This window comes from Lepus europaeus, chromosome 14 (assembly GCF_033115175.1).
Source record: "Lepus europaeus isolate LE1 chromosome 14, mLepTim1.pri, whole genome shotgun sequence".
NCBI lineage: Eukaryota > Metazoa > Chordata > Mammalia > Lagomorpha > Leporidae > Lepus > Lepus europaeus.
The window spans coordinates 3,683,662-3,708,198 of record NC_084840.1 but is presented as its reverse complement, the minus strand read 5'-3'; the positions used below and the strand labels follow the sequence as shown (position 1 = coordinate 3,708,198).

Genomic DNA, 24,537 nt, shown 5'->3' with positions numbered 1-24,537 from the left:
CACCACCTGCTTCTCAAGGTGCACAAAAGCAGGAAACTAAAATAGGGAATGAATCTGAGACTCAAACTCTGGCCCTTCATTATGGGATGTGGCTGTCCCAAGTGGTATCTCAACCCCAAAGTTAAACACCTGCTCCATGCGCTGCAAACAACAGTGTATCCATTTATAAAACAGGCATGGAATACTAAGGAAAAATAATCAATAAATGTTTGGTGACAAAGAAAAATGACTGAGAAATTAGAAACGGGACCTAAAATTGCTATATTCAGATTTTACAAACACACATATTCAAAAGTAACCTGAAGATTGCTAAGAGACTAAATTTCAAGAATGATAAATACCCATTTACCATTTACAGATATTTACAAAGAATTGCTTTTAATTTACTTGAGAGAGAAGATAGAACTGGTATTCAATGGTTCACTCCCCAAATGCCCAAAACTTGTGCCAAGCTGAAACCAAGAGTCTGATGAAACTCAATCCAGGTCTGCCATATCGGTAGCAGGAATCCAAGTAATTGAGCTAATACCGTTAACTCCAAGGGTCTGCACTGGCAGGAAAGTGGAGTCAGGAGCCAGAGCCAGGAATCAAACCCTAGCACTCTGCTGTGAAACACAGGGTGTCTCAACCACTAGTCTAAATGCTTGCTCCCAAATTATTTTATCACATATTTTTAAATGTTTCAAATTATCACTACTTACATTTTAATTTATAGATATGTTTTCATTTTTTGCACTCAGAAAAATAAAAAAGCAAAGTCAAACAACAAAAAAACACAGCTCTCCAAATAAACTGATGGCCAGGGGAAGAGAATATGTTATTCAGTTGGATGGTGTACAAATCTACACTCCGCAAAAATAATCTTGATATAATTTTTAGAACTACCCATTTTTAGCTTGGTGTCCCATTTATACGACAGAGACATGAAAAAAAGGCAAATAATGTGAAGACAATGTTTAGTAAATAATGCTTAAAAACTTTATGACCTGAAACTTAACCAAATAATTAAGATAATTTTTATATTAAAAGAACCATCTTAAAGACATGAGTACATTTCCATCTATTTAAGGGTGACCTTGCTTTATGAAGATCTTTCAAGACTGGAAAAAAACCTGCAGTAACTAATATTTTGGTATAATTTCATGGAAAAGCACTCAGTGTATATTTACTTCTGTATATTAATCATTTTTATGATTAAAACATTTTTAAATGCCTCAATTACATTTTGAAATGTCAAGCAGAATTAAAGGAAATCTAAAGTTATGATCTTGAGACCAGACTTCTCATTGGTCATCTCAGCTGTTGTCAAATCAGGCTTTAAATAACATCATATAATTACCTGTGTTTATATCCTCTGCAATTTCCAAATCTTCTATTTTAATCATATGATCTAACATCTCTATAAAATGATCTCTGATTTCCTCAGCTGATTCATCACCAAATTTATAATCACATAACATTACAGCAGACCCAGGAATGGGGACAAAAACTCGATGAGGGAGGATGTGGAATTCTTTTTCAGAATCTAAAAAGGGAAGGAATGTAATCAATATTTAGACAGGTCCATCACTGGTATCAGTATGTATTTTAGAAGTGCATGACAAATCTTACAGAAATTAAGCTAAAAAGTCAATGCTTTTTTTCCATTGCTGACTGGCCTCCCACAATGTTGCTCTTACTGAATTCTACCTGAACTCAACAGCCCTGGCCTATGCAAGGGACCCAAGTGAAACTCCTATGAAACTTACAAACATATCACTGCCTTCAAATAAGGACCCGTTTTGTTCTATCATAGAACACTTGGCCCTGTTCTAGATATTATTGTCCTACTTGTTTAACTTTCTGAGAACTTTGAATTTTATAACCAACTTTTCCTTTCTTCATACAAGTGTGCAGAAAAATTAGTGGCTTGCCTACATCAAAGGTACAGGACAGGAAAGCAAACATTTTTGGACAACTGTCACTGCTGACTTCATCCTACTAACTGTAGCCCCCTCCCAATATCGAGCATGTTTCGGACACCTTCTAAGTAGCAACCTCATCTTGCTTTGCTTTTCATCTTCTCTTTGCCTCATTGTTTTGTCTACTTTTCTCTTACACACTTGTAGTATCTCTTCATAAACTACCTTTAAATCATTTTTAGCAAAAAGACTCTGAATCTAAATAATGGATACTATATTTCATTCCTTTTTAAATATTTACAAACTAGAATATATTCCCCCAATTTCTGTCACTAGTTCACATGAACACATAATATTGTTTAGTTCAAAACTATGACTCCAATGGAACTATAAGATAAAGATATGTGTATAAAATGGTCTCTGTCAGCAACATGTAAGATTTAAAAGCTACAAATACAAAGATTAAGTAAAAAATAAGAGTTCATTTTAATCTGTCAAGAATCTAGTGGTAATGTCATATGATTACAAACAGAGGATGATGTACAATGCTTAAAGCGTCCTAAGAAATGCCATGACTTATACTTAGTTTTCCTTCCAGTCTGTATATTATCTTGTTTGCATATAAGGAATGGAGATTAATGTTACTCTTTGACCAGACTGCCTCCTAGCTGTGGAATTAAGTACTACAACTTGTACTACAGCACATAAGTTGTCTACAGACTGAAATTACAATATTTTATTTTGAGCCAGTCACTTGAAACAGAAATAGCACTATGATGTGCATGTGTGATTGGCAGGAAAAACTTTAAACTATTTCAAACGCTATCAACTCTACATTTTCCTATAAAAGAGTAACATGCTATGAAATCAAAACTGAAGAATTGGTTACAATATACTTCAACTACTCATTGAAAAAGAAGCAGTACTTATTACTTTCAGATTAAAAAGTTAAGTTAGCAACTCAGTACCTAAATAAAACCAAATTTTCTAGTTGGTTTGAAGATGAAAGTGGAAGGAGGGATCATTTGGAAAAACACATCTCAAAATCAAAATAGTATTCCAAAGAATATTCTTTTAGGGAATTCCCCACAGCGGAGTACCTCAATTGAACATCACTTCAGGAAGTTCAAAACAGGGAAAGGAATTTTCAACCTAAGTCAGTGTGGTAAGAACTGGGCTTCTGCTGGCTAGAAAGAGAATTCTGGCTCACACTGAAGTGTTACAGAAACTTTATAGACTAGGCAATACCTGAACTGAATCTCAAAAGCACCTGCACACAGCAGTGGTGCCCAGAGCAAAACCACAGGCACAGGCAAGGAGGATTACAAATGTTCTCAGAGGACAAATGGAGGGAACGGATTTTGATGCAGGGACGCAGAAGATAAGATATTCCACAATTAGTGACGTCAATTTTCACAATGAGTAGGTCATCGCTGACAGTAAGCTGGGCAGGACTGAACGGCTTACAGTGCATAATTAAGGTCTATAACACGTGCTTAGGGAAATCATGTTGTTAGTAAATGGAATCGCAGCATTCTTTCTGAATTATGAGGGTGTAGCTTCAAAAAAATAGTCATTATTATAATTCTCTTTTCAAGTAAAAAATATTTTCAATACAAATTGTTGATATGGCATAAAGAGATAATATTTCCTAAAAAATCGAAGTTATTAACGGTTAAAACATTATGATTCAGCCTTTTTTAAGCCAAAAAGTCTGTTTAGAGTAATAGCTGAGAAGTATATAAAATATTATGGTCTATAGAGAATCTGCTATAAAATGTTCAACACTAATAAACTAATAAATACTTTGATTATGCCTAAATTCTTGAAAAAACTCATTAAAAAAAAATTTGCTTCAAACTGCCACCATAGTTTACTCATTCTAGCAGGGGCAGTTCACTCAGAATCAATGCTTTAAAAATTCTCCCTGGAATTGTTAAATTTGGCAGATTTGCTATTATAAAGTGCTCAAAAAATTTTTGGAGGGCAGAAGCAAATGAAAAGTTTTCATTTAATAACAAAGACAAAAGATGACACTGTTTTAAATGATAGGTATACAGCTATAAAATATGACATATCCAGTATATCTTCACATGCAATACTACATCAACTGAACACATGCAAAAAAAAGTACTTATGTTATACTCATAACTTTTTTTTCTGGCATTTCATTCAAAAGCAGATCTTCAAACAGTATTTCACAACGATCGGCAACTGTGTTCAATATATCTCTCTTCACTGCCTAAGGAAAACACAAAAACAAGCATAAACACAGGAATAAATAAAATACTTCAGATTTATGGTACTTAATTACCAAAAAAAACACACAATTTGTTTCCCAGTATAATCATATCTACTAAATGCTACATATTTTTATTATCATTTATTTAGTATGATTAATAGAATTTAATGACAAATCTACCCAGACATCATCTAAACAGTAAAAGAAAACCAAGTGAATGACACTTCATTTAACTTTTATTTTCATTTAAACAAATGATGCTACTGTTCCAAATTAAGAAATATATTACTATGATAGAAATGCCAGTAATTTTTTAAATTTATGAATTATATAGTTTATAGAATACTACCCTAATAAACTAGTTCCTATTAATACTTTTATTTTTATTTAAAAAGTTCAATTTCTCACAAAATAAATAACAAATATGCTAATACACAACAATTAAGGAGCACCTACTACATGTTCTCATTTGTCTTATTCCAGTTATTCCCTTTTGTACCTGCACAGCATCTTTAACCTTGGGCTTACTGCTGTGAAGGTAAGCTCTGCACTTAACCGCACCCTTCAGGTTTACAGAACCACTGCAGATCTGGACTGTGGCCGTAGATCTGTGGTCTGAACTCAGCAGCTGAAAGACAGAATCTGTTTAAGTCCTAACAAACATCAATTACTGACTATAGGAAACATTTAAACATTATATAAGCCATCTTCTGGACAGGACTGTAACTAATCCAAGTATTTAAAAATATTCTCCATAAATTATTCAAAGGCCTTCATAACATTCCTTATGAATTATTTTACTGTACACTTAAAAATTACATGACTACATGTAAATTTTTTACTAATATAACCATCTAAAATACCAATGTTCATTCAAGATATTCATTAAAATGCATTTTTTGAAGATTACTCAGATAAGTACTGTGAAGATAAATAAACTAGAGTACTTCAAAAAATTTGTGGGAAGTGAAATTAAAAGATAAGTTTATTTTGGTACAAAAACATTTTGAATTACATGAATGATTTTTTTCATATTATACATGTTCCATAAATTGTTTGAAGATCCCTTGTATACATGGATTTCAAAAATTTTTTTTGAAGATTTATTTATTTTATTTGAAAGATCTACAGAGAAACAGAGAGAGCCAGAGAGATCTTCCATCCACTGGTTCCAAATGGCCACAACAGCAGGAGTTGGGCCACACCAAACCCAGGAGCCAGGAGCTTCTTCCAGGTCTCCAACATGGGTGCAGGCACTCAAGCACTTCTGCCATCTTCCGCTGCTTTCCCAGGTGCATTAGCAGGGAGCTGGATCAGAAGTGGAGTAGCCAGGAATCGAACTAGCGCCCATATGGGATGACATCTCTGCTGGTGGTGGCTTAAACTACTACACCACAGCACAGGTCCCCAAAAATTTTTACACCAAAATAAACTTATCTTTTAATTCCATTTTCCATGAGCTTTTTGAAGTCTCCTGGTATAATCAATATAGTAAGAGACTCCAGGTGTCCAAAAGAAGAAATATATGCCCCAAAATAACCAGAATGCAAGGTAATATGTAATAAATATGGTAAAATCACAAAACATGCACTTGCATTTATTTATACATGTCCAACTTATAATTTTCATATATTCATCTCAGAGCAAAGACAAAGCAAGCCAACAAAGGCACCATAAAAATGTTATCAGTAAGTATAAGCAGCCACTTTTTTTTAAGATTTTATTTATTTATCTAAAAGGCAGAGTTAGGGAGAATGAGAGACACAAGAGAGAGAGAGATCTTCCATCCACTGGTTCACTCTCCAAATGGCTGCAATAGCAAGGGCTGAGCCAGGCTGAGGTCAGCAGGCAGAAGCTTCACCCAGGTCTCCCATGTGGGCACAGGGGCCCAACCACTTGGGCCATCTTGTGCTGCTTTCCCAGGTGCATTAGCAGGGAGCTGGATCAGAAGTGGAGCAGCTGGGACTTGAACCAGCGCCCATATGGGATGCCAGCATCGCAGGCAGCAGTTTTACCTGCTATACCACAGTGCCAGCCCCAAGCAGTCACTTTTCACCTCACAAACCCATCTCTTTTGGTCTGAGAAGTGTTAGTGCCTGCTTGGTTTTCTGGTATTACATAGACATTTTAACCTCATCATCCTAGTAAGTGCCTAAGCAGAGAGCACTGGAACTTTATAGGTACTACTAGAGAGGCCAGTACTGTGGTGCAGCAGGTTAAGCTGTTGCCTGTGACACTGGCAGCCCATATCAGTGCTGGTTCGAGTCCCGGATGCTGAACTTCTAATCTAGCTCCTTGCTAATGTATTATGGGAAAGCAGCGGAAAATGATCCAAGAGCTTGGGCCCCTGCCACCCATGTGGCAACTCAGCTGGAGTTACAGGCTCCTGGCTTCAGCCTAGCTAGCCCTGGCTGTTGTGCCCATTTGGGGAGTGAACCAGCAGATGAAAGATCTTTCTCCCTCTCTCCTTGTCTTTCAAATAAATCTTTAAAAATAAATAACAGTACTACTAGATGCTGATAATCACAATGGAAACAAAAACTATAAAATTTTAATTATAATTATAATTATAAAAAACTAAAAAAAAACCTATAAAATTTTAATTATAATTTTGATTCTAAAAAAAACAAAACAGGATATAAGAAAGTAATTTAAGTATACTTGGAAGTCATTCTACAATATGGTCAATCCTGAAGAACAAACAGAAACTCCTACAACTAGTCAAGATAAAATAAGAAAAAATAGAGAAGGTTGAAACAGGAAGCATCTGAATACACCACTAATCACAGCACCAATAGTCAATGTCTAAGGTAATTCAGACAAAGCCTAGTTTTTTAAAATATCAAGGTCTTGTTGGCAAAAATGTGTCACAGATCAAATAGGTCCCAGATCCATTACAAAAATGTCTATCATCAAACCAAGCAGCAAGGTGACAATGCTGACCCTGTATCTGGAATAAGCATCCTATGACACTGCAGAGTTCACCAATAATGAATAAGGTTGGGGTGGTAGAGGGGTATGGGCTTCCCTTACACGCCCTACCAATATTTTCTGGAGACAAAGATCTATTTTGATAAGTAATATCCCCTTTTAACTACCCAATATACAATTTACAATATATAAGATTTATAATACTTATGAGAACCCAAAAGTCAATGAGAAAATGGAATTATCCTAAATATGGGGGTGGAGGCATTTGGTACAGCAGTTATAACAGACACTAGTGCCTGAGGTACAAGTTCCAGCTCTACTTTCAATTCCAGTCAGCTAATGGGTAGCCTGGGAAACAGCAATGAAGGCTCAAATAGTTGGGTGGCTACCACCCACATGGGAGACCTGGACTAGGTTCCAGGCTCTTGGCTCTTGCCTAGCCAAGCCCCATGTGTTGCAGGCAGTTGAGGAGTAAACTAGCAGATGAAAGATCTTTGTTTCTTCCTGTCTGTCTGTCTCTCTCTCTCTCGGTTTCTTATCTTTCAAATAAAAATGAAATCATACACACATACACACACACACACACAAATATATGCCTATAGGCAGGTGTTTGGCCTAAGGATAAAGCTACCACTGAGGGACACTCCACATTGGAGTGCCTAGGTTTCAGTCCTGGCTCTGCTCTGGATTCTACCTTTCTGCAAATGCACACCCTGGGAGGGAGCAGTGGTAACTCAGTAACTGGGTCCTTACCACTCACATGGGAGACCTGGATTGAGTTCTGATTTCCCAGATCCAGCCTGGCCCAGACCTAGCTATTGGGAACATCTGGAACTCAAGAGTGAACTGAAAGATGTCTGTTGTCTCTCTGTCTCTCAAATTAATCAACCACAAATAACAAATAAACATAAACTTCATTTCACAACATAAACTACAAAAAGTTCATGACACTTTCAAGACAATAATATCATGTAGTCTATCCCTAAAGAACTACATGTCCTGGAAATTAAACCATGTCAATCAAGTTGTAAGATTTTTTAAAATTAGAAAACCAGGGGCCGGCATAGTGGCATAACAGGTTAAGCTGCCACCTGCAACGCCAGCATCCCATATCGGCACAAGTTTGACTACCAGCTGTTCCACTTACAATCCAGCTCTCTACTAATGTGGCTGGGAAAGCCCAAGCATTTGGGCCCTTGTCACCCACATGGGAGACCCAGAAGAAGCTCCTGGCTTCTGCCTGGCTCAGCCCCAGCTGTTCCGACAATTTGGAGAGCAAACCAGTGGAAGGAAGATCTCTCTCTGTGTCTCTCCTCTAACTCTGCCTTTCAAATAAAAAAAAATCTTAAAAACAAAACAATTTTTAAAAAAGATTAGGAAATAAAAGAAATCAGAAGGAGTCAAATCAGGACTATAAGGTGGACACCTGCTGACTTCCCATAGAAACTCTCACAAAAATTGCCCCTATTCAACAAGAGCATTGTTGTGGTGGAGAAAGACTCTGAGTGACGCTTTCCTGGTAGCGTTTCTGCCAGAATCTTGGCTAATTCTCTCCAAACACTCTCATAAGAAGCAGATGCTACTGTTCTTTGACCCTCCAGGAAGTCAACAAGCAAAATGCCTTGAGCATTCCCAAAAACTGGTGCCATGATCTTTGTTCTTGACAGCTGTTTTTGCTTTGACTAGACCAATTCCACCCTAGGTAGCCACTGATTTGTGTTTTGTCTTCTGGATCACAGTGGTAAAGCCAAGATTCATCTCTGGTTACGACGATTTGAAGAAACTCTTCAGGATCTTGATCTCACTTGTTTAAAACTGTACCGGAAAGCTCTGCACTTTTCTGCAGCTGATCTGTGTGCAACAGTTTTGGTAGCCACGAAGCAGGAAGTTTGCACCACTTTCTCAGTAAGCGTTGGATAAGCTGAACCAGCTGAGATGTCTATGGTGCTGGCTATTCTGCTTAAATCATCAGTCCTCTTCAACTGGGCCATGAACAAGATTAAGCTTTTCCTCAAAAACTGATGTGGATGGTCTGCCACTGTGGGCTTTGTCTTCAACATCACTTCGAACCTTCTTAAAACAGGTTATTTGTTTATAAGCTGCACCTTTCTTCGGGGCACTGTCCCAATAAACTTTTAGTAAATTTCAATGACTTCACCATTCTTCCAATCGATGTTTTTTCAGTTTTAACAGAAGACAAGTCGCCCAATAAGGGGCTATTTTCAAACTGAAGTCCTATCTTACTGCCTCAAATTACATCCTTTTCAGACATGTTATAACAAGCTAATATACACTTATTTTGGTACAAAAAACTTTTGAAATCCATGAAATTTTTCTTAATAGATATTTTCCATAAATATTTTTTAAAAGATTTATTTTATTTATTTGAAAGAGTTACAGAGTGAGGTAGAGACAGAGAGGTCTTCCATCCGCTGGTTCACTCCCCAGATGGCTGCAATGGCCAGAACTGCACTGAGCTGAAGCCAGGAGCCAGGAGCTTCTCTGGGTCTTCCACGCGGATGCAGGGGCCCAAGGACTTGAGCCATCTACTACTGCTTTCCCAGGCCACAGCAAAGAGCTAGATCAGAAGTGGAACAGCCGGGACTAGAACCAGCATCCATATGGGATGCCGATGCTTCAGGCCAGGGCGTTAAGCCGCTGTCCCACAGCACCGGCCCACCATAAACTTTTTAAGATCCCTCATATATAATAACAGTATGTATTGCTTGGGCACTGTTTTCCAAAATAGACTAAAATAAGATTACGAACATGTGTCACACACACACACACACCCAAGTAAAAGAGTTTTAAAGAACATAGGACTTAGGGCCAATGCTGTGGCACAGCAGGTTAACACCCTGGCCTGCAGTGCCAGCATCCCATATGGGTGCTGTTTCAAGACCTGGCTGCTCCACTTCTGATCCAGCTCTCTGCTGTGGCCTGGGAAAGCAGTGGAGGATGGCCCAAGGTCTTGGGCCCCTGTACCCATGTAGGAGACCCCGAGGAAGCTCCTGGCTTCAGACTGGTGCAGCTCCAGCCATTGCAGCCAGTTGGAGAGTGAACCATCGGATGGAAGACCTCTCTCTCTCTGCCTCTCCTCTCTGTGTAACTCTTTCAAATAAATAAATAAATCTTTAAAAAAAAAAAAAAAAACAGAACATAGGACTCATTCTTTTTTTCTGTTGAAAAAAGTAGCTGGATTATACAAATACAAACTCCTCCTGGTTACGTGGACATGGGAACAATTGCCTTAGAAATGAAAATTTTATGATACTGATAAGGTATTCTGTAAAAGTAAAGATCCCTGTGGCTATGGTGAACAAATGGAATAGCAGAAGTGGTGGCAATTGAGCTAGATCTTAATGTACGGTAGATTTTAACTATCTTGGCATTAGAATCACAATGGCAAGACTCTTGGTTCAAGAAAAAGTGTAAACAGAAAATGAATAGTAAGAGAAAATAAGAATGAAAAGCTATTCTGAGACTATAAAGAGCCTAACTAGTCAATATAGAGCAATTAAGGAAATCTGAGCAAGAATAACACAATCTCTGCATGACCCTTATATACACTCAATAGTTTATGAAAAAAATTAATGAATAAATAAATGAATGGTAACTGATTTTGAAATAACCTGAGGTTATATACAGGATAAAGCAGAAACATGAAGATATTCCAAGAAATGTAACAATTAACAACATAAAGGTTTTCAGAGAAAATAATCATTTTGGGCAAGAATGTATACATGAAGCAAGCCCAGATAAGAGTCAATCGTGGGAGCAGCATTGTGGCACAGTGGGGTAAGCCACCACCTGTGTTCCAGCACCCTATATTAGAGCACCAGTTCGAGTCTGGTCCGCTCCACTTCCAATTCAGCTTTTCTTCAAGGCAGAAGAAGATGGCCCGAGTACTTGGGCCTTTGCCACCCACGTGGCCAACCCAGATGGAGTTCCTGCTTTCTGAATTTGGCCTTGCCCAGTTCTGGCTGTTGTAGCCATTTGAGGAGTGAATAAGCAAATCGAAATTTCTCTCTGTCCCTTCTGTTCTGTCACTCTGCCTTTCAAATAAATAAAATAAATTTTAAAAAGTAGTAAACTAGGGACAGTGGGTAAAGCCACTACCTGCAGTAGGCATCCCATATGGGTACCAGTTCAAGATCCGGCTACTACACTTCTGATCCAGCACTCTGCTGTGGCCTGAGAAAGCAGTAGAAGATGGCCCACATGCTTGGGTCCCTGCACCCCTGTGGGAGACCTGCAAGAAGCTCCAGGCTCCTGGTTTTGGATTGGCCCAGCTCTGGCCATTGCGACCATTTCAAGGAGTGAACCAGCAGTTAGAAGAGCTCTCTCTCTGTTTCTGCCTCTCTATAACTTTGCCTTCCAAATAAATAAATTAAAAAATGTAGAAAACTGCAATTAAAAGACTTTTTTATTTTTTGACAGTCAGAGTGGACAGTGAGAGAGATAGAGACAGAGAGAAAGGTCTTCCTTTTGCCGTTGGTTCACCCTCCAATGGCCGCTGCGGACCGGCGCACTGCACTGATCCGAAAGCAGGAGCCAGGTGCTTCCTCCTGGTCTCCCATGCAGGTGCAGGGCCCAAGGACTTGGGCCATCCTCCACTGCACTCCCGGGCCATAGCAGAGAGCTGGCCTGGAAGAGGGGCAACCGGGACAGAATCCGGTGCCCCAACCGGGACTAGAACCCGGTGTGCCGGCGCCGCAAGGCAGAGGATTAGCCTATTGAGCCACGGCGCCGGCTAAAAGACACATATTTTTAAAAAGAGTTACTTGTGTTAGTCTAGGTAAAATAATATTGTTGTAAGGCTAGTAACAGAAGGAATGTAAGGGAAATACAAGATATGTGTAACACTGCAAGAATCAGTAAGACTATAGTAGAAGAAAAGTGGCACCGAGTATTTAGGATACTACTATGACTTGGATTGGGTGTGGTTCCCAAGGATCCATGAATTAAATGGAGATGTAGTCCTCACTGTGATTTGGCAGTATTGAGGTAGGACCTTTTAATAAGAGATGACAAGTGGGAGGCTCTTAAGGCAATGGGGAACGTGCCCTCCATCCTATTGTCTGGTTTCCTGTTTTAAGATGTGATCCTCCCACCAATGCCATCCACCAGAGTCTGATGCATGCCAAGAGGGCTTCTCAAGTACTGAGCCAATGCCAGCACCCTGTCCTCCAATCTTCAGAGCTGAGCTATATAAACCTCTTTCCTTCATAAAGTTAGACTGCCTCAGGCATTTCGTATGGCAACAAAAACTTTTAGTCACTTCAAACCTTCCATCTAGGTGACCAATGGAATCAGACAAAAATATATTACAATATATCAACTTTACTACAATAATTTCTCTCACACTACTGACTTGTATTCCTCTCTCTATATTCTCATATGCTATATGTTCCCCAATAGTAATTTTATCACTAAAATAATTACAACCAAACTGTTTAATAAACCAAAAGGTAAGCCTGAAAAATAAAGAGCATGTAAGCAGAGGAATAGGCAGCCCTAAAACAAAACACATTTCTAAAATCAAAACAAAGGCATATCAAAGTTCAGTATAATACTGACTTTAAAAGCTTCTTACAGACACAGTTCTGTTATTTCAACCCTGGTTTGTTCCCTATGATAATTTTCGGTAGGAGTAAACACAAAGGCATGCATACTGTTAGGAATAATTAGTGTTTTTTATGCATACTGTTAGGAATAATTAGTGGTTTTTTGTTTGTTTTTTTTTTAATAATTTGAAAGGCAGAGGGAGAGGGGTGGAGACAGAGAGAGAGCACGCAACAGAGAGCGCTCTATCCAATGGTTCACTCCCAAATGCCTCCAATAGCTAGGGTTGGGCCAAGTTACAGCCAGGAGCTCGGAACTCCACCCAGGTCTGCCACATAGGTGGCAGGAACCCAAGCACTTGAACCATCATATGCTGCCTCCTTGGCGTGCACTAACAGGAAGCTGGATCTGAAATGGAGTAGCCAGAACTCAAAACAGCACTCTGATATGGGATACAGGCACCCCAAGCGGCAACTTAACCTGCTGTGCCAAATACTTGCCCCTAATTAATGCTCCTAAGTTCTTATTCTTCAAATTACTGAACTTTAAATTTCCAAAGAAATTTATATTATAAAACAATAGTAGGAAACATAAAACTTGCTAATTAGTATTTGTGATTTTTATCCAAAGACAGTATAAATCTATTCTAATTAAGGATATAACTCTTGGCATACCTGTGCACATATTTTATTTTTAAGTTTTTAAGAATTGCAACTGTACTTATAAAACCCACAACCTAGGGGCAGCTGTTGTGGTACAACACCTGCATTCCACATCATAGTGCCAATCCAGGTCCCTGCTACCCCATTTCTGATTCAGCTTCCTGCTAATACATCCTAGGAGGCAACAGAGGATGGGAGATCTGGATGGAGTTCCAGGCTCCTGGCTTTGGCCTGACCCAGCCCTGGATATTGCTGGCATTTGAGGAAGGAACTAGTAGATAGAAGGTCTTTCTCTAGTGGATAGGTCTTTCTCTTTCTGTCTGTTTGTCTCTCTCTCTCTCTCTCTCACTCTCAAGTAAATGAACAAAAAAAACTTTTTAAAAATCCCAGAATTCAAAATATTTACATACAAGTACGTGCACATATACATATGTGTATATATATTTAGAATTGCTATTTACTTGATATTAAAATATTAATAGACTTGAGGTAAAAGATCCAAAAAGGCTTCATTAAAATTACTTGGGGATATTTTTCCACTAACTGGAGACTGTACATTCTCTTACATCTCTAAAATTGTTTTATTCTCTAATTACAACCATTAAAACAGAAGCAAGTTCTTTACAGTTATTCTAAGAAATGTATTTTAAAAAGGGCAATTTTAAAATATTTACCAGCTGTGTTAGCACTCTGACATCAAAAGAATGACCAGATGCTTGGGTATTTCCTCTAGATGACTTTTTCTGAAGAAACACAAAAACAAGACTGTTGAGATTTTAAGCAGAACATGAAAGACAATTTAGGAACTACCCTATATGTACACTAAATAATGGAGTAAAAATAAGTCATAATTTATTTTGTTTAGCCTCCAAAGTCTAAAATACTCGCCGCTTCACTCTAGGGAGCTTTCTAGCCCCTGCACTAAAGGGAGAGATCACCAAAGCCTGTTCCTGCAAGTCAAAGTCGTTTTAGAAGCCCTCAGATGCCACTCCTATCAAACGGCTGCAGTCACCCTCCAAAACACTATTAGGGAAGCACAATATGCAGGCTTTAGTTTTAAGTTAGCAATTCACAGTATGGAGGTAAGGTGGCATTTAGATGACATTCTGATATAACATCCTAGTTATCTCAGAAATCCCACCAATTTCTGGGAAAAACATTTGTCCTTTAAAAAGACTTCAGAAATGAAAAGTAGATGAAATCTATTCTCATGCAGGCGAGAATTAAAAAGGAGTCTTTTTCTTTAAGTATAAATAATTGTATAAAATTATTTTCTCTTAATTCACCTGTCCTTCTAATAGGTCACAATCTTCATCTTTCACTTGTCCATTTATCAAATATACTCCATTTTCTATTTGCTTGGCCCAGCGTGTGAGTCCATTCTTAAAAGAAACACAACATGGAAAGCTTTCAGATATGATACCATCTCAATTAAACTCCTCAGATTCTACTTTTTTCCATCTAATACATTAAATATTAAACAGCCCTTAATATCACTAACACAGTACTTAAAACCAGTCTCATAAATTAAAAAAGAGTAGCTCCAATATTTTGCATTTTTTCCATATTTATTAATAGTTTTTCTGATCTTTATCCCAAACCAACATTTACTCCAGACTCAGGACATTGATTAACTATATGATTTCAATAAAATAAAATTCAATATGCTCCAATATCTTTTTTTAAACAAAAGGTGAGAATAGAAAAGGAGTCTCTAACAAGTTTATAAAGTAGTATACATGATTACAGAAGAAAAATAAGGAACCAACAGAAAGCCAGATGACTAAACAATATAGCTCCATACATAACTATATTTTACATATGTTAATAAACACTTACTGAGTGGTTATTATGCTAAATATATTAGTATTATGACATCTCTAAAAATTCATAACTTGGGTATGATAGTAAGCTACTCACTCATATAACACCATAATAAAGAGAATGTAAGTTTGGAGGAGTATAAAATGAATGGTACTGACAACTAGAGTAAGAGCAGATCTCCCATTTAGCCATCATTGAAGCAATCATTTTACTCTGATACCTTCGTATTTTTCTCCAGAGTGTAACTGATAGAAGTGGTAGAAAGTGGGATGTGAATATTAATGTGAACAGTACCCTCCAAGGAAAGCCAGGAGGCTGACAGTCCATTTTGATACTTCCAATCTGCAGGCCTTGCTGAACTCTAGCAATAAAGGGAAAAAAACAAAATATGATCTGGTTTGAGTAAAATATATGGATTAATAAAACATTATTAAGTATACAAACTAACAATTCATTCAAGTTGATATTCAACATATTTGGCCATCAGATTAGAACTGGATAAAAAGTAAAGGGTACATTAAGTTGAGTCCTCCTCAATAAAACCTAAGCAACCCTCCTCCTGCCCCTACCACAAGCAGCAGGCAGAAAAAGAAGAGGTTTCATGTTTAGGATTCTGACATGTCCTCTGGGCCTCTAGCTTTCAGCGGAAGCTTCAACAGTGTCACTTCTGAAGATTCTGATGTGAAGCAAACGATCATGGTGCCACTACCCACGGCCAGAGGTTCAGTTTTATCTCATCCTTGCCAAAAGTACTGCATAGACACTTTTTCCCTTTGTCTTCAGACACCTTAACAAAATGCTAATCTAGGTTCTGTGGCATCCCCATAGCTCATTTTTACCAGTTACTGCAGCTCTCAAATGTCCTCAGTCACTTTTAACTATTAGTCTCCCACATATAAAGCCAAACACAAAAGCAAGGCAAAAAGAGCTTAACACAAATATTTTAACAACTGAAGAAAAAAGTTCATTATCTGTAATGAAATTAATCAGATTTCAAAATAAAAACTACAGGAGGCTGAGGATACCAATAGCAAATGATGGCACTGAAAATTACTAAAACAAATTTATATTTGAATTTAAAAGTAGAAACATCTATAAGGAGTCATTTTTCTTACCTTTGGATCGTGGACATCGTAAGTTCGACAAACTATTCTTTATTAATTAAGGACAGAAATGACCAAAATGAGTGATTTTTGGTAATCAACAGAGTATAACCCATCAAAACATAAATGCATGTGTCCAAGAGTTCCTACAAAATCATATCTTTAACTTCAAGACATATAAACATGTGTATACATGTGTACAATTATATATGTGCATTCACACATACATAAATCGTTCTGACTATACTGCTTGAAAGCAATTACCTGCTGTTTATCAATTCTGTTAATCATAATGAATAGAATGGAAGCACTTGTGAAACTTCCTTCAAATATGCACCCTCCAAAACAAAACAGAGTGCTATCTTAGGATCAAGTTCATGAATGCTGATTAGGTCAAAAGGCTTGCAAACCAAACATTCCACTTAGTACCAAAGAAGCTAACAAGCCATTTTCTGCAGGCATGACTGCTTTCTGAATGTTGTCTCCTGACACTCTAGTTACTGAGCACTTGGACTGCGTCACTCTCTTGGTGAGGCTGTGCTAGCCAAGTGCAGAACCAGAGAGGCCCTGAAAATTATTTCAGTGGTACAGCAACAGAGACAAAACCCTAAGAACTTCTTGGATGTCTTATACCTTAAAGCATAGCACACCTGTGCTTTGAATTGCATATTCTATCTATAAGTGAAGGTGAGGACTTCAATATAAAACATGATTTTGCCAAAACTATCATCTGGGATTTTCTCTTTTTGTGCCTGGAACGTACAGGAGTAGAAACCTAGTAAAGAATCCAGAATCCTAAATCCTCTGCTTTCTCTCAAACTCTTTATAACACTGGAACACAATTTAATAGCCAATATTATTACTTTTTATTACTGGCAATACTAATTATATGTTATAGGAAACCTATGCCTATTTTAAAAACAAAGATGATTTAAATAATATGTATGGAGGAAAAAAATCCTTAAGGGCACACTGTTTTGTTACCATACACTTCTAACCATAAGCACCTAAACAAAAGATACTTTTTTGTAGAAGAGCAAATGTGCAGGGCTACTCGTTCTGAGACCTCCTCTTCTGTGAAATTCCACAGTCTCTTTCTACACACAGACTTTTCCACAGCAAATACGAGCTGAAAGAGAGAAAAACACACATCAACTGAAGGCAGAAATGAAAAAAAAAAAATCAAAGATGAGTGTGGAAAAAGGTAACTGCAATGTCCCTAAGCTCCCATCTAGCTATAAAACATAAAACCTGGGTTTTAAATAGAGAAACATAATACAGTGTCGTTAATGACTAACTGAACATGAAAAATCAATTTCAGGCAACTAGCATTTACACGAAATGTAGACATTTTATTTTATTTAGAAGGAGAAATTTTTATCTACCCAAAATTCCTGGCGAGTTCAATCAAGAAATTCACCAAAAGGAACTGTCATGAAGTTATTTATTTGTAGCAAATAAGACCATGAGGAATGGTTTCCAGCCCTGTGGCTCCCCAAGCCAAAGGAAACAGGTATCTTTTATTCTAGGGAAAAATGAATACATAAGAGGGAAAGCTTTTGTCACTGCATGTAGGGGTGGTTATGAGTTCAAGCAGGCCCAGCTGAGAAACATACCTTGAGAGGGATCACGTGTTACGGTAGTATGGTTTAAGCTCAACTGGAATAAAGATCTTACTACTAAGATGAAGCTAACAGCCACCCTTCAATGTTTTTCTACCCATCTGTACAGGCCTTGCCCTTACAGTAGGGATCCCTTCCTGAACGCTAACGGAAAATCTGAAAAATGACTTTGGGGAACATCAGGTGCTTTGGAAGCTTTAGGGTCTGGAAGCAGAAATGAGTCATGATGAGAACATTAGCAGGTGATAAAATGACAACTGATTTTAAGTACAATAACAGAGCCTGTCACCCATCCAGCATTTCAGATTTAAATGTCACAAAAGACTAAGGCAATAGGTGAAGACACACAAAATATATTAATCACACAAATGAAAAGTAAAAAGTCCTAACAATTATAAATTTGTCAGAAATAAGAATTATATAATACATATTTGATACAGGGGAGCACATAAACTTGGTTCTAATCTATTACCTAATTCACATGGTCAAAAAAAAAAAAAAACTGTTCAGAAGAGATACAATTTTCTTGATAATATCAAAAGAAATTTCTGATGCTAGCCTAACGGCGAGTGCCAGTTCATGCCACAGTTTCAATCCTGCTCCCTGCTAATTGCCTGGGAAAGCAGCAAAAGATGGCCCAAGTGTTTGCACGTTGCCACGTACATGGGAGACCTGGATGAAGCTCCTGGCTTTGGCCTGACCCAGCTCCAGCTGTTGTGGCCATCTGGGGAGTAAACCAGCAGATGCAAGAGCTCTCCCTCTCTCTCTCTCTCTGTCTCTGTGTAACTATGACTTTCAATAAATAAATCATAAGAAGAAAAGAAATTTCTCCTCAAAAGAAAATAACTACTAAGGGGAAGAAAAGTCATTCAGAATTAAAATCTGAAAATAAACAGGTTGTAGAACTTAAAAAAGGGAGAGAACATAAACACAATATTATATAATACAAAAAAAACCAAGTTCTTAATCATAAACCTTTGAAGCTAAACTGGTACGTGCTACCAGTTATTACGGTCATTTCTTATAGTGTCTGTTAATGTCAGGGCAACGTTTCCTCTTTCTTCCTTCCCTCCCATTGCTGCAAATATCAAGGGCTTTAGGGTAGGATAGAAGTTACAAAACTAGAAGAATCAAGCATGTGGGTTCTACACTGCACACTTTATATCTACAAAAGTTACTGGGCAACTTTATGAGGTTTTGTACTTCTCAAGATGATCCGGCCCCCTCTCTAGGGGTGTGACATTCTTTGGAAGGCTCACTGGGGTCCTGAGGGATAAGAAGTGAAAGCTGACTACACACAGTTTGTACTAGATTCGGGTTTCAGGAAAAACAGCTTCTGGGCCTTTGCATTAACTTTTAGACTAAGTTATTAAATTTTCTGGTACAATAATAAAGCAAGACATAAAACAGTTACTCTGTCCAAGAATAAGTATTCAATTGTTGTTTATGTTTTACTCTCAGGATCTTGAGAGAATTTAACAGAAGGTGAAGAATATCAGCAACTATTAATGTCTCTCACATTATAGCAATTACTTGGTACTAAATGGAGGATATAGCAGAAAACTATCACAGGAGAAAAACTGTTAAACTACCATAACTCGTTTCATATTGTTAAGGAATGACCTTTAAAATAAAGACAACTTTAAAATATGTAGTTTTGAAAATATAAATATTTACATTTATGACATTTGAGGTATTCAAGCACCTGGATGGGAAAAGCTGTTTTAACAAAATCACAGCATGAAAAACACATATGGAACACTAACCTGACATGGCTAGGATCACTACATGGTCATATAATCAATTAAAAACAGCAACTCTGATTGTATTAAGAACTTTTAGTGTAGTAAACTTACTCTGCGCAGGGCATTTTGAAAATCATTTGCCAGTTCTAAAGTTGTAATAATAAAAACTCCAAGAACTACAAGTCCCCCTGGTAGCATTCTGGACACCTAAAAACAGAAGCGAGCATTAGCTAAGATAAGCATTCTATAAGAAACTTTGTTTGAGAAACTAAATATCAAATCAGCAAACACCTACTGAGTACAAACTGCATACACAGCATGAGGCTGGGGCTTTGCATAAGGACTTAGGTTAAAATACTAATAGGGGCTGGCACTGTGGTGTAGCAGGGAAAGCCACTGCTTGCAGTGCCAGCATCCCATATGGGCACCGGTTCAAGTCTCGGCAGCTCCATGTCTGATCCAGCTCTCTGCTATGGCATGGGAAAACAGTGGAAGATGGCCCAAGTTCTTGGACCCCTGCACCCACGTGGGAGATCTAGAAAAAGCTCTAGGCTCCAGGCTTCGGACTGGCCCAACTCTGGCCACTGTGGCCGCCTGGGGAGTGAACCAGAGAACAGAAGACCTCTTTCTCACTCTGCCTCTGCCTGTGTAACTCTGCCTTTCATTTGAAATAAATAAATCTTTAAAAAAAGAATACCAAGTAACAGATAATGAATAAAGAATGAGCAATCTTCCCAGACTCTTTAACTTTTTACCTTAAAACTACTTTATCTTCTAAAATGTTTCAACAGCTATCCATTATCAGCTAATAGAATAAAGGTTTTACCTTAGACTGATGTTTCAGATTTTCTAAAACCTTGGCCATTCTGATGTTAAGAGGTTCATTAGACACTGCTTTTCCTGAGATATTTAAGTATCAGTCAAACAACACTGCTTTCCACACATTTCCTGACTTTTCTCTCTTCTCTTATTTATTTATTTGAAAGGCAGAGTTCCAGAGAGGGAGACACACACACACACAGAGAGAGAGAGAGAGAGAGAGAGAGAGAGAGAGAGAGAGAGAGAATCTGAGATCTTCCATCTACTGGTTCACTCCCCAAATGACCGCAACAGCCAGAGCTGGGCTGATCCGAAGCCAGGAGCTTCCTCTGGGTCTCCTACAAGAATGCAGGGGCCCAAGCACTTGGGCCATCCTCGGCTGCTTTACCAGGCTCACTAGCAGGGAGATGCATCAGAAGTGGAGCAGCCGGGTCTCGAACTGGTGCCCACAGGGGATGCCAGTAGCTTCAACAGCTATGCCAGAGGGTCAGCCGCAATCTGCCGTTTTCTAACTCTGTGCCTTTATTCTCCTGCTGTTTTCTCTTCTACTCATCTGAACTCCATTGAAAACCTCAAACTCAGCTTCAGGAAGCTGCTCCCATAACCTGCTGAACTCTGAGCTCCCATCGGACTTTGGTATAGCTTTTCCCATGCGCCTAATCACAAAACCCTGTGTTATAGCTCTGTGACTTTACTAACTGGTCAAGGAGCTCCCTGAGGGAAGAAGTAATTCTTATTCACCTTTGTAGGGAGGGAGTCTGACTTGAAAATTGTTTTCTACTATTGAGGTTTACCTCAAAAAAAAAAAAAAAAAAATTCTTTTTTCAGCTGTGACTCGACAGGAACCAAAGAAGAGGTGACAATCTCTTCTCTGCATTTTATGGAGACTTACTTTCCCCATCTGTGTTAGCCTCTTAAAGCACTCCATCAATTCTAAAAGGTCACAGGAAATGGTGACCTCAAAAATTTTAAACTACATACAGAAATTGGGCATTTATGCTGTATTCAGTCTTTCTTCACATTAAAGTAAGACTGAGGTGGGCATCATGGCACAGCAAACCACCAATTGAGATGCCTGCATATTAGATGCCTGGGCTCAAGACCTGCCTCTGCTTCTGACGCAGCTTCCTGCTCATGTACACCCTAGGGGTAGGCATCAGATGATGGTTCAAGCACTTGGGGTCCCTGCCACACACATGGGAGACCTGATAGAGTTCCTGGTTCTTGGCTTCAGTCTTGCCCAGTCCCAGCTGTTGCAGGAATTAGGGGAGTGAACCAGGAAGAGGAAGATGCTGCTCTTTCTCTCTCTCTCTGTTACTCTTTCAAATGAATGAATGTTGAAAATAAATAAGACTGATTAGAAATGCTAGTAAGTCTTTTTTATGTTCACAGGATTATTTGTTTAGGACAAACCCCTTGTGGATAACTGGGTTAAGAAGTCATGCATACTTTTAAGGTTTTTGATACATACTCTCAGTTTGTCTTCCATAATATCTGTATTTCCCTTCACAGTGATGGTAGCTACTTAACTGCACACGGATTTTTTTTCCTACCATCCATACTCAACAGAGATCAGATGCTTTGCTCAGCTTCTATATACTTAATGTATATGTAAATGATCAAAATTAACTCTTAGAGAATTATGGTCTAATTCCCAATATTTGCATTATATTTGATGATTCTTTGATTTCATAAATTTTATTTGCTAGAGTAACACAAGCTTGACAGTTTTCATAGTTAAAGGGGAATCTGCTTATCATTTCAAAATCACCAGCACATTAATCATTTCTTTGTGGAAGTAGAAAGATTAATTTATTACATAAATCCACTCATATTCCCCTACTCTTGAGAGTATATTTGTGTGGGGGGGGATGCACATGCAAGTATGTGTGTGTATACATATATATGAAGTAACACCTTGACAGTAGGGACTCCATTTTAGAGCACCTGAGACTCCATCTTGAGAAAGCATCCCCAACTGTGAGACTCTAGTCTGAAATTATGATCTAAAACACAGACAATAACAGTCCATTGCATCCCATTTTGCATAAAAGAGAACCCGCTAGCATGAACACTCAAGCGTAAAGCAGATAGGCTGCACCTAGATTAATGTTAAGATTGTTATTTGTCGGCCGGTGCCGCGGCTCAATAGGCTAATCCTCAACCTGCAGTGCCGGAACCCCAGGTTCTAGTCCCGGTCGGGGCGCCGGATTCTGTCCCGGTTGCCCCTCTTCCAGGCCAGCTCTCTGCTATGGCCCGGGAGTGCAGTGGAGGATGGCCCAAGTCCCTTGGGCCCTGCACCCGCATGGGAGACCAGGAGAAGCACCTGGCTCCTGGCTTCAGATCAGTGCAGTGCGCCGGCCACAGTGCGCCGACTGCAGCGGCCATTGGAGGGTGAACTAACGGCAAGGGAAGACCTTTCTGTCTCTCTCTCTCTCACTGTCCACTCTGCCTGTCAAAAAAAAAAAAAAAAAAGATTGTGATGTGTCTATTGTCAAGATTGTAGCCGGCACCGTGGCTTAACAGGCTAATCCTCCGCCTTGCGGCACCGGCACACCAGGTTCTAGTCCCAGTCGGGGCGCTGGAGTCTATCCCGGTTGCCCCTCTTCCAGGCCAGCTCTTTGCTATGGCCCGGGAAGGCAGTGGAGGATGGCCCAAGTCTTTGGGCCCTGCACCCGCATGGGAGACCAGAAGAAGCACCTGGCTCCTGGCTTCGGATCAGCAAGATGCGCCGGCCACAACAGCCATTGGAGGGTGAACCAACGGCAAAAAGGAAGACCTTTCTCTCTGTCTCTCTCTCTCACTATCCACTCTGCCTGTCAAAAATAAAAAATTTTAAAAAATTAAAAAAAAAAAAGATTGTAATTGATATTAGTTTCCCTTAGGCCTTAGGTCAGCTTGACCCTAGTAACCACGTATTCCCCTTTCCCCCAACCCTTGTTGTTTTTGCATTTATAAACCCTGTTGCTTTGAGCTTCAGAGTCAAGAGTTCTTTAGAGTACGAGCCAGCTCTCTACTGCCGACAATAAAGGACCATCAAATTCTATCAATATGTGGTGCTCCTCTGTTTGCACTTGTTAAGATAGACCATATATATATATATATATATATATATAAATTCATAGTGGATCAAAAGAAAATTAAGAGTAAAAATTATTTATAAACTTATAAGAATTCAACTTAAAATATTCAATACTGAAAAAGTGAAGAATACAATCTCAGGAAGAGTTAGGGAGAAAACTGCAGAGGAACCTCCACATAAATTAGAGGGACACTGTGGATCTATGTGGAGGGTGTAGATGTGCACAACTCAGTACCCTAGCAGCCAAGAGCCTCAGCACCAGCCTGGAGGGTTAGTGAGACCAGACTGCACCAGCCCAAGCTACCAGTGATACAGATGTATAAAGAGACTGTCAAAGTCTGGCTTGGAGACCTGTAGGGGACAGTATACCAGCCAATCTAAAGGGAATAAAAAGGGGCACATTTCTCTCTCCCCAACCACCCAGCACCAGCATCTGCTAATTAGCCCAGAGAGTACAAGTGCCATTTTGGACATACGTAACAGCTGTGCCAGCTTGTATCTGTGTGCCCAGCAACCAGCTGAGAGGAGATGCCTGAGTCTGGCTGGGAGAACTGACAGGGGGCTGGGTGTTCATGACTTTGGGAGCTTTGTGTGCTGGGACTGTGAAAACAGTGTGGCTGCATGGAAGGGCACAGGGTGTAGCTGGGTCAAAGCCACCACTTGCAAAGCTGGCATCCTATATGGATGCCAGTTCAAGTCTGGCTGTTCCACTTTTGATCCAGCTCCCTGCTAATGTACCTGGGAAAGCAACAGAGGATGGTGTGAGTCCTTGGGCCCCTGCTGCTTATGTGGAGATCCAGAAGAAACTCCTGGCTTCTCGCTTTGGCATGGCCCAGTTTGGGCCATTACAATCATTTGGGGAGTGAACCAGCAGATGGAAGATCTCTCTTTATGTATCTCTCCCTCTCTCTTTCTGTAACTCTGACTTTCAAATAAATAAATGCTTTAAAAATATGCTTTTTAAAAATAGTAACAGGGGCTGGCACTGTGGCACAGCAAGTTAAAGTCCCAGCCTGAAGTGCTGGCATCCCATATGTGCGA

The 24,537-nt window shown here is 39.0% G+C and overlaps 1 protein-coding gene and 1 non-coding gene across 6 annotated transcripts in view; both read right to left on the bottom strand.

The window, feature by feature from the left end:
* The window catches only part of ODR4 (odr-4 GPCR localization factor homolog), a 48,034-nt gene that overhangs the window by 12,095 nt on the left and 11,402 nt on the right, over positions 1–24,537 (bottom strand). For all 5 annotated transcript variants that reach the window (XM_062211522.1, XM_062211517.1, XM_062211519.1 and 2 more), the window contains 9 exons: positions 19,707–19,802; positions 17,251–17,357; positions 16,241–16,277; positions 15,346–15,486; positions 14,588–14,683; positions 13,976–14,044; positions 4,643–4,771; positions 4,055–4,143; positions 1,340–1,527 (listed from right to left, as the gene is read on the bottom strand). In XM_062211522.1, coding sequence (XP_062067506.1) covers positions 1,340–1,527; positions 4,055–4,143; positions 4,643–4,771; positions 13,976–14,044; positions 14,588–14,683; positions 15,346–15,486; positions 16,241–16,277; positions 17,251–17,357; positions 19,707–19,802 — 952 coding nt within the window. The remainder of the gene's footprint in view (positions 1–1,339; positions 1,528–4,054; positions 4,144–4,642; positions 4,772–13,975; positions 14,045–14,587; positions 14,684–15,345; positions 15,487–16,240; positions 16,278–17,250; positions 17,358–19,706; positions 19,803–24,537) is intronic.
* Positions 21,241–21,359, bottom strand: LOC133774052 (small nucleolar RNA SNORA26). The gene has a single exon (XR_009868030.1). It is a non-coding gene; the product is annotated as a small nucleolar RNA SNORA26 (small nucleolar RNA).